Source organism: Arvicanthis niloticus, chromosome 13, assembly GCF_011762505.2.
Source record: "Arvicanthis niloticus isolate mArvNil1 chromosome 13, mArvNil1.pat.X, whole genome shotgun sequence".
NCBI lineage: Eukaryota > Metazoa > Chordata > Mammalia > Rodentia > Muridae > Arvicanthis > Arvicanthis niloticus.
Window position 1 is genome coordinate 32267309 of NC_047670.1, and position 13957 is coordinate 32281265.

Here is a 13957-nt window from a genome sequence, read left to right on the forward strand (position 1 = left end):
AGCAATGTATTTCTGTGTTACAAATAGCCCATTAGTCACCGCAGTATGGGAAAGAGTCCATTCTCATCTGGAATTAAAGGGTTAAAATAATGAGAAATAAAATTTGGGTTGAGATAGAGGTCATTTTCCCCATGACACTGGACAATCTGATGAAGACCATTAAGTCATATTAGTTAATCGGAGAAACAAAGTATCTAGACCTATGACCAGTAAATAAAATAGAAAGATTAAGAAAATAAACTAGAAAAATGGTGCAAGTGATGTGAATTAAAATAAATAGTATGTAAAGATTTCTCACAATTCAGAAAAAAAGCAGATATAACAGATTTTATTTAAAAAAAAAAAATAGCCAAAACATACCAAGTATTACACCAAAATGACAGTCAAGCTTTAAATATTTTTTGGACTCATTTATTTTGTTTTATGGGTATGAGTGTTTTGCCTGTGTGTATAAATGTGCACAAAGAGGTCAGAAGAGGGTATCCAAAGCTTTGGAGCTGGTATCACTAACAGATGTTTGTGAGCCCCCATGTGTGTGAACTCAAGCCCTCTACTAGATCAACCAACACTCTAAAATGCTGGCTATCTTTCTTGGCCCTGTTATAGTTAATTTTAATTGGTAGATGTTGACCTTAACTGTACTGGGACATGCTCAGGAAGCAGTAAGACCATTAGATCATGAGGACTCTGAGCTAACCAGTGGTTTAATATATTTAAAATTTGAATAGATTGCTGAGGAGGGTGTGTGGAACTTTCTGCTTGGTTAAAGGAAGTGGCTCCCTGTGATGTGCTTAGGTGTACTATCTTCCCCTGGGCCTTCCTAGTACTCCCCGTACTAGGTCTTGGTGGCCTTGATTAAAGTGCTTTGATTTGATTTGCCATCTTCTCCCTGTCATGGTGACTGACACCTCTGAAACTTAGAGAAAGCAATAATTCCTGTCTCTAAGTTATTCTGTCAGATGTTCTGGTTAATATATACATATATGCAAATTCATACATACAGGCAAATACACACACATGTGCAAATGCAGATGTATATGCAAATATATGCACATGCAAGCACACACATATGCAAATATATGCAGCATGCAAATGTATGCAATATGAAAGCGTATAGAAATAGATGCATATATGTATATATATATATATATATATATATATATATATATTCAAAAGTGACTAATTTATTGGCCATGGAAATCAAATTAAAATGAGACTGTTACATTCACATTTACCTATCAAATCAGAGTATAAGCAACCCCTGTGATGGTAGGTGTGACATAGCATGGTTTGTAAGATGCTGGTGGGAGAAGAAATCAGTGTAACTGTCCATACTGCTTTGGGTAATTAGTTTAATAACTTGTATTTCGTGGGGCTTGGTTGCATATGCATGCAATACCACCATTTGAGAGACTGAAGCAGAAAGGATATTAGTCATTTAGGATATGAGTGACCTATTGGAACCAAGTTTCAAAAAACAAAACAAAAGTAATATCTTGTTTTACCTAGCTGTTCTATATTTTGAACTTAGCCAAAGTACAGTATCAGTACAAAGTACCAGTAAAGATGTTAATTGCAGTGTTTATATATGTTTGAGAACTTTGGAAATAACCTAAAAATTTAAAATACTAACAAATTAATTGTGACCCTGTCAAATGTATTGAAAAGGAACTTTTATTATCAGCAATAAATATTTACACTCCTTTCAGGAAATAAGAGCAAGTATATTTTTAGCTCTTCTTAGAGTAAAAACATTATCTTTGGGATCTGTGAAGGCCATTTAAAAAATTTAATATCCTGATTTTTATGTTTTATTTCTTACTGAAAATTTTTTATACAATAAATTTTGATTATATTTTCTCTTAAATAATTTTCATTTTTTCCTTCCACAAAAGTTTATGTTCTTTTTTCTCTCTTTAAAAACAAACTTATAAGAAATACATGCACAATCTCCGCCCCCCCACAAAACCACAAAAAACAAAAATCAAAACATACAAGCAAAATATCAATAAGATTAAAGAAATTCCAAAAGCAAATGGAGTCAAAAAGTCTGCAAAAACACCATTGAGTTTGTTTTGTGTTGGCCAACTACTCTCGCACTTGGGGACAGCCCTGAAAGTGTAGGCAACATACCCAGTGAGATTCCATGATTTTTCTTTGCCTATGGTATTAGTTGCAGATAGCTTCTTGGTTAGGGGTGGGAGCCTGTATTTACAGCCTAGAGTCACCTATGAAGAGAACTTCAATTGAGGGAACTCAATCTCTTGGGGACTGTCTTGATTGTTAACTGATGTCAGAAGACCTAGCCTATGGTGGACATCACCAATCTCTAGGCAGAGTTCCTGAACTATACAGTGCAGGAGACAGCTAGATGAGAACAAGTGGGCAGCCTGAATGCATTTCATTCTCTCTGCTCTTGGATGAGGAAAATGTGGATAGCCATTTGAGTTACTGCCTATACTTCCCTCCAAGAGTTGGATTGTCACCTGGAATTGTAAGCCACACAAACCCAGTTCTACTAAGTTGCTTTTTGGCTCAGGATATTTTATAACCAAATCAGAAACACAGGATCAACAAAAAGAGATATTTTAAGGTATGGATGCATTGGTATAAAGAGTGGTATTGTGGGAATGCTTTCCTAGGATGCTGTACTTCATCTGTTCCACCCGAGTAAACTCCCTACTCTGGGTCTCACATACCCTGTAACTTTGATATTCCCTTGTGGCTCAGTGTTCAAAGCATGGCAGCTCTAAAGTGCTGTGAGAGCCAAGGAAGTTTTTATGGGTCACGTTGCATTTGTGTAGATAAAGTATTTAGAATGTTTTCTACATATGAAAAGTAGAATACATATTATGATGAATAAAATGTAGTGACACATGTGTTTAAAATTATACCCAGACTTTAATATCAAAAAACCTATGCATTTCAGAAAATTGCATTGTAAAACTTAATGGAGTATTATGCTGAACCACAGAACATACCCTGCTTCTTTCTTTGGTCACTTATTCATTAGTAAGGAGTCAAAGTCTCTGTTACTTCACTAAATAAACAGGATCAGAGTCAGCTTTCTGTGTTCATTTTACTCTTTCTTTTTTTTTTTTTAAATCATTTTTTCCTTGTCTTATATATGGTTGACAGCATGAAGGTCCTTGTGTCCATAGATCTCCAGGGAAACCAGGAATATTAGGCTCCCAGGATTGTTCTCTTAAAGGAATGGATGTATAACCTGGTCTTCAATCCAGAAAGCTAGGAATTAGAAGTGATTAACTGCCAGGGTGCTCTGTGTTATGTGTTGGGCTACCTCATATCAAGCTGTTAGAACAAAGACCAGAGGTGGCTAGTAATCTAGATGACCGGGGCAGAGGTATCTAGCATCCCAAAAGACCTCCATGCTATCTGTATGAGTAAGATCCTTCCTTAGGCCCTTAAGCCAACACATGTAGCCTATTTCCAGAACCCATCTTCTTGGAAGAAATGACACGTACCGAGTTGAGTTTCAATGTAATTACACTTTTTAAAAAAATTTTATTTTATATTTTATTTACATTTAAGATGCCATCTCCTTTCCCCATTTCCCCTCCCTAGAAAACCCCTGTCCCATGCCCCCCTTTCCTTTTTGCTTTTATACAATTTTTAAAAAATGTTAATCAAACTTATTTTTAAAAAATAAGTTTGGTAATGCTCAAACAGAAGCGTAACCCAATACCCAACCTAGATATAAAAACTATCTTTGACTGGTGGAGACATGTGAACATCTGCCTCCATGCCCCCCCCCCCATCACCTAGCTTCTCCTCTCCTTCATCTTCTCTCCTTACTCCATCTCTTCCTCTCAGTACTCCTTCCCACTTAGCTCCTCCTACATATCACTCTTCCTGTTAAAGTAAAACTTTTCTTTCAGAATACAGTAATTACACTTTCTTGTGCATCAAGATTGTATTATGTCAGGAACCCCCCACCCCCCCAAATTATGTTGTTTAATGATACTGACAATAAACTGCTTGGCATCAGACTCCCTGAAGTTTGATCAAGTTTGATAAAGTCAATCTAAACCAAGCTTTTATTTTCACTTTTAGCAATTAGTTTCCTTGCCTACACCTGTAGGGTCCCCCTCACTATGTTAAAAATATTCCTCAGAGCATACTTAACTTCAAAACATTATTTGCTACTTATCTGAAATTAAAATGTAATTAGAGCTCTGTATTTTGTGTCTTAAACCTGGCATGTCTGTCTTATATACTATGTTTATATGTATCTAATACGCTCTATATTGCAAAGTTGCTACACTGTATTTGTATGTATCTAATACTATCTATATTGTAAAGTTGCTACACTGTATTTGTATGTATCTAATTCTCTCTATATTGTAAAGTTGCCTTAGATCTTGTGTGGAATGGTTTTGAATAAAAAACCGAGTGAATACGTGAATAAACAGATGAATAAAGATGTCCCCGTAGGCCAGGCGGTGGTGGCGCACGCCTTTAATCCCAGCACTTGGGAGGCAGAGGCAGGCAGATTTCTAAGTTCGAGGCCAGCCTGGTAAACAGAGTGAGTTCCAGGACAGCCAGGACTACACAGAGAAACCCTGTCTCAAAAAACCAAAAAAAAAAAAAAAAAAAAAAAAGTAGAAAAAGAAAAAAGATGTCCTCATAGAACAAAACTTTTGAGATAGTTTCTTATAGCCTTTTAAAGCATATTTAAATTATATATCAGATTTTGTTATGAAATTTCATAACCATACTTGTTTCCATCACATTTTTATCCCTATCACCCAACTGATCTTACTTCTGCCCAACTAATCTCCTCCTACTTCCTGTTTTGTGAGTATTTAACTAATAAGCTTAATTATGAATGCATACAGGAGCATGGGTGAGGGCTTATTAATATATAGGAGTGTGGACACCTTACCATGGCTACACAAATTTCTTCTTAATCTCCAAAGAAAGAGTTCAGAATTTCTCCAATGTAATGACTTAAAATAAAATTGTGGCCAATGGAATGGCCTTTTATATTAATACTAAGTATAGTTTCTTTTCCACTCCCTCTGTCCCTTCTTTCGTTCTATTTTCTGCCCGCCATTTTTTCTGACTTCTTCTTCTCTCGTTCTTCTCACTCTATTTTTATACCTCGCCTTTCACTAGCATAAAAAAAGAAGACATTTGGAAGAGTTTCAGATTCATATATATCAGAAACAAAAAGAGCTGTGAGAAAAGATCAAAGGATTGGAGAGAATTCAACCCACGAGGGGAAAGTTGAGCAGCGATTTCATATTAGCAATTTCTCTTTGATCACCAGTATAAAGGGAGGATTCATTTGTGGTTTATAGGTAACAGAAGGTGACAGTAGGTTTTACCTTACAGAGATGGACACAGGAGGGACACATGATTGGAAAAGACACTGGTTTAGGTAGACTATGCAATATACATGCATTTTTATAGAAGAGACTTACAGTACAGCCCGAACATCTCAATCCATTCTAATGACCCAATCTTTTTTCTTCCTTCTGTCCTTCCTTCCTTCCTTCCTTCCTTCTTTCTTTCTTTCTTTCTTTCTTTCTTTCTTTCTTTCTTTCTTTCTTTCTTCTTACTTACTTTCTTTCTTTGTCTTAAGTTTTGTTTTATTGAAAAGATTTTTTTATGTGAAAATCTTTATTGGATATTTTATTTACATTTCAGATGCCATCCCCTTTCCCCATTTCCCCTCCCTAGAAAACCCCTATCCCATCCCCACTTCTCCTTTTTGCTTTTATACTATTTTTTAAATGTTAATCAAAGGCTTTATAAGTTTAGTAATGCTCAATATCAATCAGAAGTGTAACCCAATACCCAACCTAGATATATCAACTATCTTTGACTGGCTGGGACACGCGAACATCCACCTCCATGTCCACCCCACCTCTTGTCACCTAGCTCCTCCTCTCCTTCTCCTCCTCTCTTTACTCCTCCCACCTTAGCTCCTCCTACATATCACCCTTCCTGTTAAAACAAAACTTTTCTCTTAGAATACAGTTAGAGCATAACTATACCAATTTATGTCGGTAAGGTGCAAGATAGACCTAATACCCAGTCCATCATTTTGTTGACTAAACAGAACCTCTGTTGTCCCTCCTAACTAAAAGACTTAATTCTGAACCTGGCTTTTTTTTCTTGGCTTTAGAATGAATGTCAGCTGAAAACCATCCTCTCAAATCTTTTCTCTCAAAGTAAATGGCCAGGATTGGCTATGAGACTATAAGTCTTCAACCCGTCAGAAATCCAGAATGAGTTAACTGAAATTTTGGGAAGTACAAAGCATAGCTTCTAAAATATAGCCAAATTATAGAGACCGCTGAGCACCTGGACAGTCCCTATACTACAAAACATTGGAGCATTCAATCTTCAGCCTTCTGGCTCAGGATCATCTGACAGACCTAGTGATGCAGAATTATTAAGGGCTGATTACTCTGTCTTGGCAGATATAATCAGTCGACTATTCTGCAAGTGTGTCCTTTTCTGGACAGTAATTTGTCTGTAGATGGAGAGAGGCAATTCTTGCCTAGTGGCTGTCTCACCACAACTGGAATAAGTCCAAAGATGCTCAATTTCTTCTTAGAATCCAAGACAGGAAGCTGTCAGGAGCAGACAGGTCTCTAATCAAAATGGACATTAATACAGAAATATTTGTAAGGTCAATTCTGTGGACTTCTGACATTTTGAAAACCAACTATCCATGTAAGGCAATCTGGACTATTGTTTGTTAACTCCTCTCAGCTAAATAAAATATAGAAAACACCGTAATAATAAACTTAGAGCCATGAATTTTCTATAGGCCCTTAACTCACAGTCTAACCATCTCAAATCAGTTTAAAAAGTTAAAGAAGGACTGGGTCTAAGCCTTGTATTCCTAAATGTGTTATATAGGCACAATGCTTGTGAGAGTGACAATATTAATCTCACTTTTATATCAATAAGAAGCTGATACCAATAAAAACCTTAAAATTGAAATCAAAGTAAATTTTGTACCATTTAAGAAATTATAACTTCATCTTAATAACAATTATACATATTTCTACTAGTAGGTTATGGCTATGCAATAAATCCTAGCTAATCCTCCCTGTTCCAACAAAACCACTACTTTTCCTTAGAAAGACAGCTCAATATTAACCACTTCAGTCCCCAAGCCCAGGGAATAGGGGCACTGACTCTTCATTAACTTCTTCAAGCAGAATATGGGCGTTGAGGTATTAGAAGAGGGGCAGGGAGAAGAGTAAATTGATAAGCCTCTGACACTGTGTCTTCACTGCATCCAGCTGGAATTCCAGGACATCAGAGGTTGAAGCAGGTCTGCTCAGCTTGCCTAATGAGTAGATATACAATGACTGTGTATTCTGCAATATATAATTCTCAAAACAAATTTTAGTATCAAGATAATTTTTTGTTTAAATTCTGGAATCTAGTCTTCTGGTGGCCTACCTCTGTCATGTTTAATTCATACAATTCTGGGAGTTTCTATGAGGGTGTACTACCACCATCCTCCCATTTTTACCTCCCTGCTCTTAAATTCCCCAACACTAGGGAATCCAAACTTTCAGGCACCAAGGCCCTCTACTTCCACTGATGCCTAACCCCTTACCTCATCCCCCCTCCTCCAATTACTATGAGGGTGTGCTCTCACTATCCTCTCATTCCCACCTCCCTGCTCTTGAAATTCCCCAACACCAGGGAATCCAAACTTTCAGGACCTAAGCTGTCCACTTCCACTGATGCCTGGCAAGGCCACCCTCAACTACATATACAGGTGGAGCCATGAGTCCCTCCCTCCCTTTGTGTTCTCGGGCTGGAGATTTTAGAGTGGCTACTCCAGCTTGTTTCTTAGGACTATTTGCTTGAAAAATTGTTTTTCAGCCTTTTACTCTAAAGTAAAGTCTGTCTTTGCACTGAGGTGGGTTTCCTGTATGCAGCAAAATGCTGGGTCCTGTTTATGTATCCAGTCCGTTAATCTATGTGTTTTAATTGGGGGAATTGAGTCCATTGATGTTAACAGATGTTAAGGAACAGTGATTGTTGCTTCTTGTTATTTTTGTTATTAGAGGTGAAATGATCTTTGTGTGGCTATCTTCTTTTGGATTTGTTGGAAGAGGATTACTTTCTTGCTCTTTCTAGGGTATAATTTCCCTTTTTGTATTGGAGCTTTCCTGCTATTATCCTTTGTAATGTTGGGTTTGTGGAAAGATACTGTGTAAATTTGGTTTTGTCATGGAATATCTTGGTTTCTCCATCTATGGTAATTAAGAGTTTTGCTGGGTATGGTAGCCTGGGCTGGCATTTGTGTTCTCTTAGGATCTGTATGGCATCTGTCCAGCATCTTCTAGCTTTTATAGTATCTGGTGAGAAGTCTGGTGTAATTCTCATAGGTCTGCCTTTTTATGTTACTTGGCCTTTTCCCTTTATTGCATTTAATATTCTTTCTTTGTTTTGTTTATTTGGTGTTTTTATTATTATGTGATGGGAGGTATTTTTTTTCTGGTCTAGTCTATTTGGCGTTCTATAGGCTTCTTGTATGTTTATGGGCATCTCGTTCTTTAGATTAGGGAAGTTTTCTTCTATAATTTTGTTGAAGATATTTATTGGCCCTTTAAGTTGGGAATCTTCACTCTCATCTATACCTATTATCCTTAGGTTTGGTCTCCTCATTGTGTCCTGGATTTCCTGGATATTTTGTGTTAAGAACTTTTTGCATTTTGTGTTTTCTTTGACAGTTGTGTCAATATTTTCTATGGCATCTTCTGTACCTGAGATTCTCTCTTCTCTTGTATTCTGTTGGTGATGCTTGCATCTGTGACTCCTGATTTCTTTCCTAGGTTTTCTAACTCCAGGGTAGTCTACCTTTGTGATTTCTTTATTTTTTCTACTTTCATTTTTATGTCCTGGATGGTTTTGTTCAATTTCTTCACCTGTTTGATTGTGTTCTCTTGTAATTCTTTAAGGGATTTTTGTGTTTCCACTTTAAGGGCTTCGACTTGTTTACCTGTGTTCTCCTCAAATTCTTTGAGAGTGTTATTTATGTTTTTCTTAAAGTCCTCTATCATCATCATTAGAAGCGACTTTAAATCTAAATCTTGCTTTCTTAGTACTATGGGGAATTCAGGACTTTCTTATGTGGGAGAACTAGGTTCTACTGATGCCAAATACCCTGGGTTGCTGATGCTTATGTTCTTGCACTTGTCTTTTGCCATCTGCATCTCCTTAGTGCTACCTGCCCTGTCTCTGACTGGAGCCTGTCTTTCCTTTTATATTGGTTTTTATCAGAACTGTGTGGGGTGGGTGTTACTACTGAGGTAAGAGCTGGGGCCCAAAATTTGCTCACTGCTCCAGGCCAAGAGTGACTTCCTGGGTCCTAGTGGGTCCCAGTTACTCCCTGTTTGGAGTGGGTGTTGCTGTCTGCTTACCTAAGATAATGCCAGGGTTAGAGCACCTGGGAACCCCACTTTTTCTGGGTTCTGTGAGATTGGGGGTAGAGGTGTCGCCCAGGATCTGCCCAGTGCTCAGGCCCAGACCGGAAGAAACCCAAAAAGATTTTTTTTAATAAATTATATTTCCTTATGTTTTTATCTCCCCTAGTTCCTCCCAGATTCTCTTCACCTTTCTACCCACCCAATTTTATGTTCTTTTTCTCTCTCTCCCCTTACAAAAACCAGTCCAAAAAAACCCACTCAAAACAACACCAACAAAAAGAAACACACACAAGCAACTCCGCAAAAACAAAAATAAAAATAAACAAGCAAAAATCAGTAAGACAAAAAATACAAAAAGTAATATGAGGCAAAAAGGCCACAAAAACAACAATTTGAGGTTTCTCTCTTTTTCTTCCTTCCTTCCTTCCTTCCTTCCTTCCTTCCTTCCTTCCTTCCTTCCTCTCTCTCTCTCTCTCTTTCTCTCTCTCTCTCTCTCTCTCTCTTTCTTTCTTTCTTCTTGCTCCCGCTTCCACTCTTGCTCCTGCTCTTGCTCTCTGTATTGGTTAACTACTCTTGTTTCCTGGAAGTAATTGTGTACAATACAGAATTTTCTAGAGAAAGAGATTACTTCCATCAGTTTGTATGTGAGAATGAAATACCCAACACTCTAGGGATTGGGTTGCTTCCTATCAATTCTAGGCCATGCTGGCCCTCATGCTTGTCCTGGATGACAATATATGCTTATGTTCCATTTTTCCTCTGTTTCCAGGCAGCCATTGCACCTGATGTAAAAGGCAGAAAATAAGATGACGATTTTGCAGTGCAAGATGCGGGACTGGCTGATTCTGGCTTTTTTGGCAGTTGCTTATTTCTGCAGCATCGTCCGGGGGCAAGGTAATTGAAAAACCATCCTGCCTTTTGGGTTCATCATCCTCACAATCTTTTGTGGTACAAGTGTGTGTCCAGGCAGGAAATCCAGCCTTTTTCATTTATCAACCGTTTGTAATGTAGCAGAGGAAAATACTTCTCCCAGGGTCCCCATGTTACCAGAAACTGGATATAGCCATTTTTGAGTTGATTAAGAGAGGCTGCTGAAAAGTTTAACCAGAGTTTAATGTCTGAGAATCAAATCTTCATGTTGCCAGGTCAATTATCTTGATAAATAGCAATAGCATATATGTATGTATATCTTATTCCTGTCTTATTTCCCATTATTTTATTTTAATTTTTGGAGATCTTGTTTCCCTGTGTAGCCCTGGATGGCCTGGAATTCTCTATGTACACCATGCTGGCCTTCAACATACAGAGACCTGCCTTTCTTGTCTCCTGAGAGCTGGGATTAAAGTTGTATGCAGTCATAAATGTGTATATTTCTATCATGTCAAACTATGTTCTCAATTATACTCCTCAATTATATACCGAACACAGTTTCAAATTGTCAAGGGTCTAATAGACGTTACCATCAATTCGTGGCTTTATTCTGATTTTTTTGAAAAAAAAAGGGGGGGGGGAGTTTATGTAATCTACTCTTTGTATTAGCAAGATCTGTACTATTTCAAACCCCTTGTCTTGTGAGTCTGAAATTAACAAACTACCATTCATGGGCCAGTTTGGCTCACTGTCTGGATAAAGTTTTATTATGCACACATTTGCTTACGTTTTGTGCATGGCTGCTCTTATGCTACAGTGTCAGAGGATAGTAGTCCTGACAGATCCTGTGGCTTTTCAAAGCCAAACATGTCTACTGTCTGGCCTTTTACACAGAATTGTGCTAGCCATGAAGTCAGTGCACATGGTACATGCACCACAATAGCTAGACAAATGCACAATCCTGCAGAAGCTTAACTGCCACGGTGGAAATATTCATCACGAGAGCAAAAAGTGCAAAGATGATGGGGGGGGGGGAGTTTGGAGAAGGTTAACCTCACATATCTGGAACTGAGGGTCCAAAAGATCAAATGCACAAACAACCTCACCTGCTTCTTCAAAGCTAGGCACACCTGTTTGAAGAGGAATGGAAGTTGACTCTTTGCAAGTTCAAATAGCTGTTGTGCATGCACCTGGAGCTGATGGCCATTTTTTTCCGACCACTTCATTAAACATACAGTGAGTGGTTCAGGAGACAGATTTTAACTGTCTTATTTACACTGTCAGAAGAATGTGTTTTAGAGGCAACTTGCTCCTTCATCTCCACGATGCAGGATGCAGCAGGTCCTTAGCACTGAAACAAGTCACTGAAATGATTAGCAGTTGCCACCTTGGTTTTGATTCATTTAGAACCTTCTTTTTTGTAGTGGAGTTACTGGCTGTAGAGATCTCCTACACAGTATCTTCTGGGGTGCACCGACTGAATTTATCTTGTCAGCCAAATTCTGTTTCAAACGAACAGTCATGGGTCACATTTTGTATGTCTATGGTTAAAGAACTAAGCTGAATAAGGCTTTTCTTTTTTTCTTATCAAGAAGCTTACTGCTCACTAGATAGATAGAAGTACTAACAGACAATAACAATCAATGTCCCATGGGGTTGTGGCAATAAGCAAAGATTGGAAAACGAATTGACATTAGATGTTGAAATGTTCAAATAACTATCTTGTAGATGTAGTAAACTGATAACAACTCTGCCTGTACTTGTGACTCCCAAGGGTTTTTAGGCACACGAACGAGGAAGTAAGGTTGCCAGACTGCTAAATTATCAAATTGTTCACAAACTGGGTGTGGAAAGTCTGAAGTAGGCAATGTGACCAGAGAGAAAAGTGCGGCTGCAAGAATCGGAGGTAGAAGAGAGGGAATTGGTTTGTTGATTAAGTGTGGAGGCAGGTGGAGGAGAGGGAGGCTGGGAGGTGACTCTAAAGCTCCTTGATGGGCACCTGAGTGGACCGGACAGCTGACTTCATCCTTTCTCCTTGACGGAGACCTGAGTGGATGGGACAGCTGCCTTCATCTCTTCTATTGTTACAACGTCCATATGTTTGCACCCCAATGTAGCAGGAGATATTCTAAATGATTCGCCAGGTTGGCTCCCTGCTTAGCTGCCATGTTCCCGCACTAACGGAGGCACCGGTGAGCCACCAGGACTCAGCCGAGTGTCCTCATCTTGGCAGGATCTACAGCGGACCAGAGCTAGAGCTCCCCTGGGGACATGCTAGCCCCACCCCACGATGATCCACCCGGAGATCAGCCACTGGCTGCCACCACTGCCCTGCAGAAGAGATGTTTGATTGCAAAAAAAAAAATTAAATTTTCTTTGGCCAATTTAAAAACATAGTAACTCATTTAATCAAAATCGAAGTTATGCTCTCAGCTTGGAAAAGACCAAAATGTTGAAGTCTAGAGATGCCTCATGTAGGAACCAGCTACCTTTTACTATCAGACATACCACTGAGATGAAAACACTTAGCTGCTCCCTTTTCTTTTATCACTGGACTTGAATTTTGCATTTGGGGTGGTAGTGATGGTGGTGGTAGGGGTTGGGGAGTCTGCTTGACCTGGCTTTAGACACCCATCTACTTCTTAATCAGGGAAGTGTGACTGATGGTGACATCAACAAGATGGTTCTGGTTGAATCCCTATGTAAAAACAGTGTTAGAAGTAATTAATGAAAATATCTCATTAGACAAATCTTTATATAAATCATTGCTTGTCAAAAAAAAGCAACATTTCAAGTGAGTTGAGAAAGAGGGGAGTAAAAGAGAAAGAGATGAGAGAGAAAGAGAGTGAAAAGAGAGAGAGAGGAGAGAGATAAAGGGAGAGAGACAGAAGAGAGAGGGAAAGGGAGAGGGAGAGAGACGGGGTCATGGGAGAAGGAAGATGAAAAACAGCAGAAATTTATCTATCAAATGAGAAGATAGATTGTGGAATAATAAAAAATGCCTTTCCTTCCATGGATTCCTATGGGAAGGTTGCCAAATTGTCCCGTTAACAAAGCACAGCACAACCCAGCAAGACAAAGTCCCTTGTGCTTTTAGTAACAAGCCACAATAAAGAGAGAATAAAAGTGGATGGTCTTCCTATTCCCCCTTGGGGTGAGTTCATGTACACACAAGTACTTTCTGTTGAGCCTACCTTCATGTCACCACTCAAAGGACTTCCTCCAGGCTCCCAGTGTGTGCCCCAAACAAAACTATACATTTGATTTTTTTTTTTTTTTTGGAAAAGATTAGTATTTGAACTGACACAGATTAACTTCTTAATCAAGTTCACTCAAGCATTTACTGGAAGTTAAGGACAGCACACATGAAATAGCAAGCACGTCCCTTTTGCTTGCAAAGATAAAAAAAAAAACTCCACATAGATTCTTGTTCTGTGAGATAAGAGCAATTATTTTTCTATGACTCTTTACAGTATTTCTGTCAATTTTGCTTGCCCTGGCTTTGGCTCGAGTCCCAGTGCCTTCCAAAGAAAGGGGGTGGGAGTTGAGAAGGAGCTAACTTTGTCTTAATTAACATTTATTCTTTGCAATGGATTTCACCTCCCGGAAGGCAAAAATGTGTGCTTCATGTCTATCCAAAGATTTTTTTTTTGTTG

General features: G+C 38.5%; 1 protein-coding gene across 3 annotated transcripts in view; it reads left to right on the plus strand.

Moving 5' to 3' along the window:
- Col14a1 (collagen type XIV alpha 1 chain) overlaps positions 1 to 13957 on the plus strand; it is a 207977-nt gene that overhangs the window by 15373 nt on the left and 178647 nt on the right. For all 3 annotated transcript variants that reach the window (XM_034516485.2, XM_034516486.2, XM_034516484.2), the window contains exon 2: positions 10201 to 10325. In XM_034516485.2, the coding sequence (XP_034372376.1) occupies positions 10238 to 10325 (88 nt within the window). In that variant the 5' untranslated portion in view covers positions 10201 to 10237. The remainder of the gene's footprint in view (positions 1 to 10200; positions 10326 to 13957) is intronic.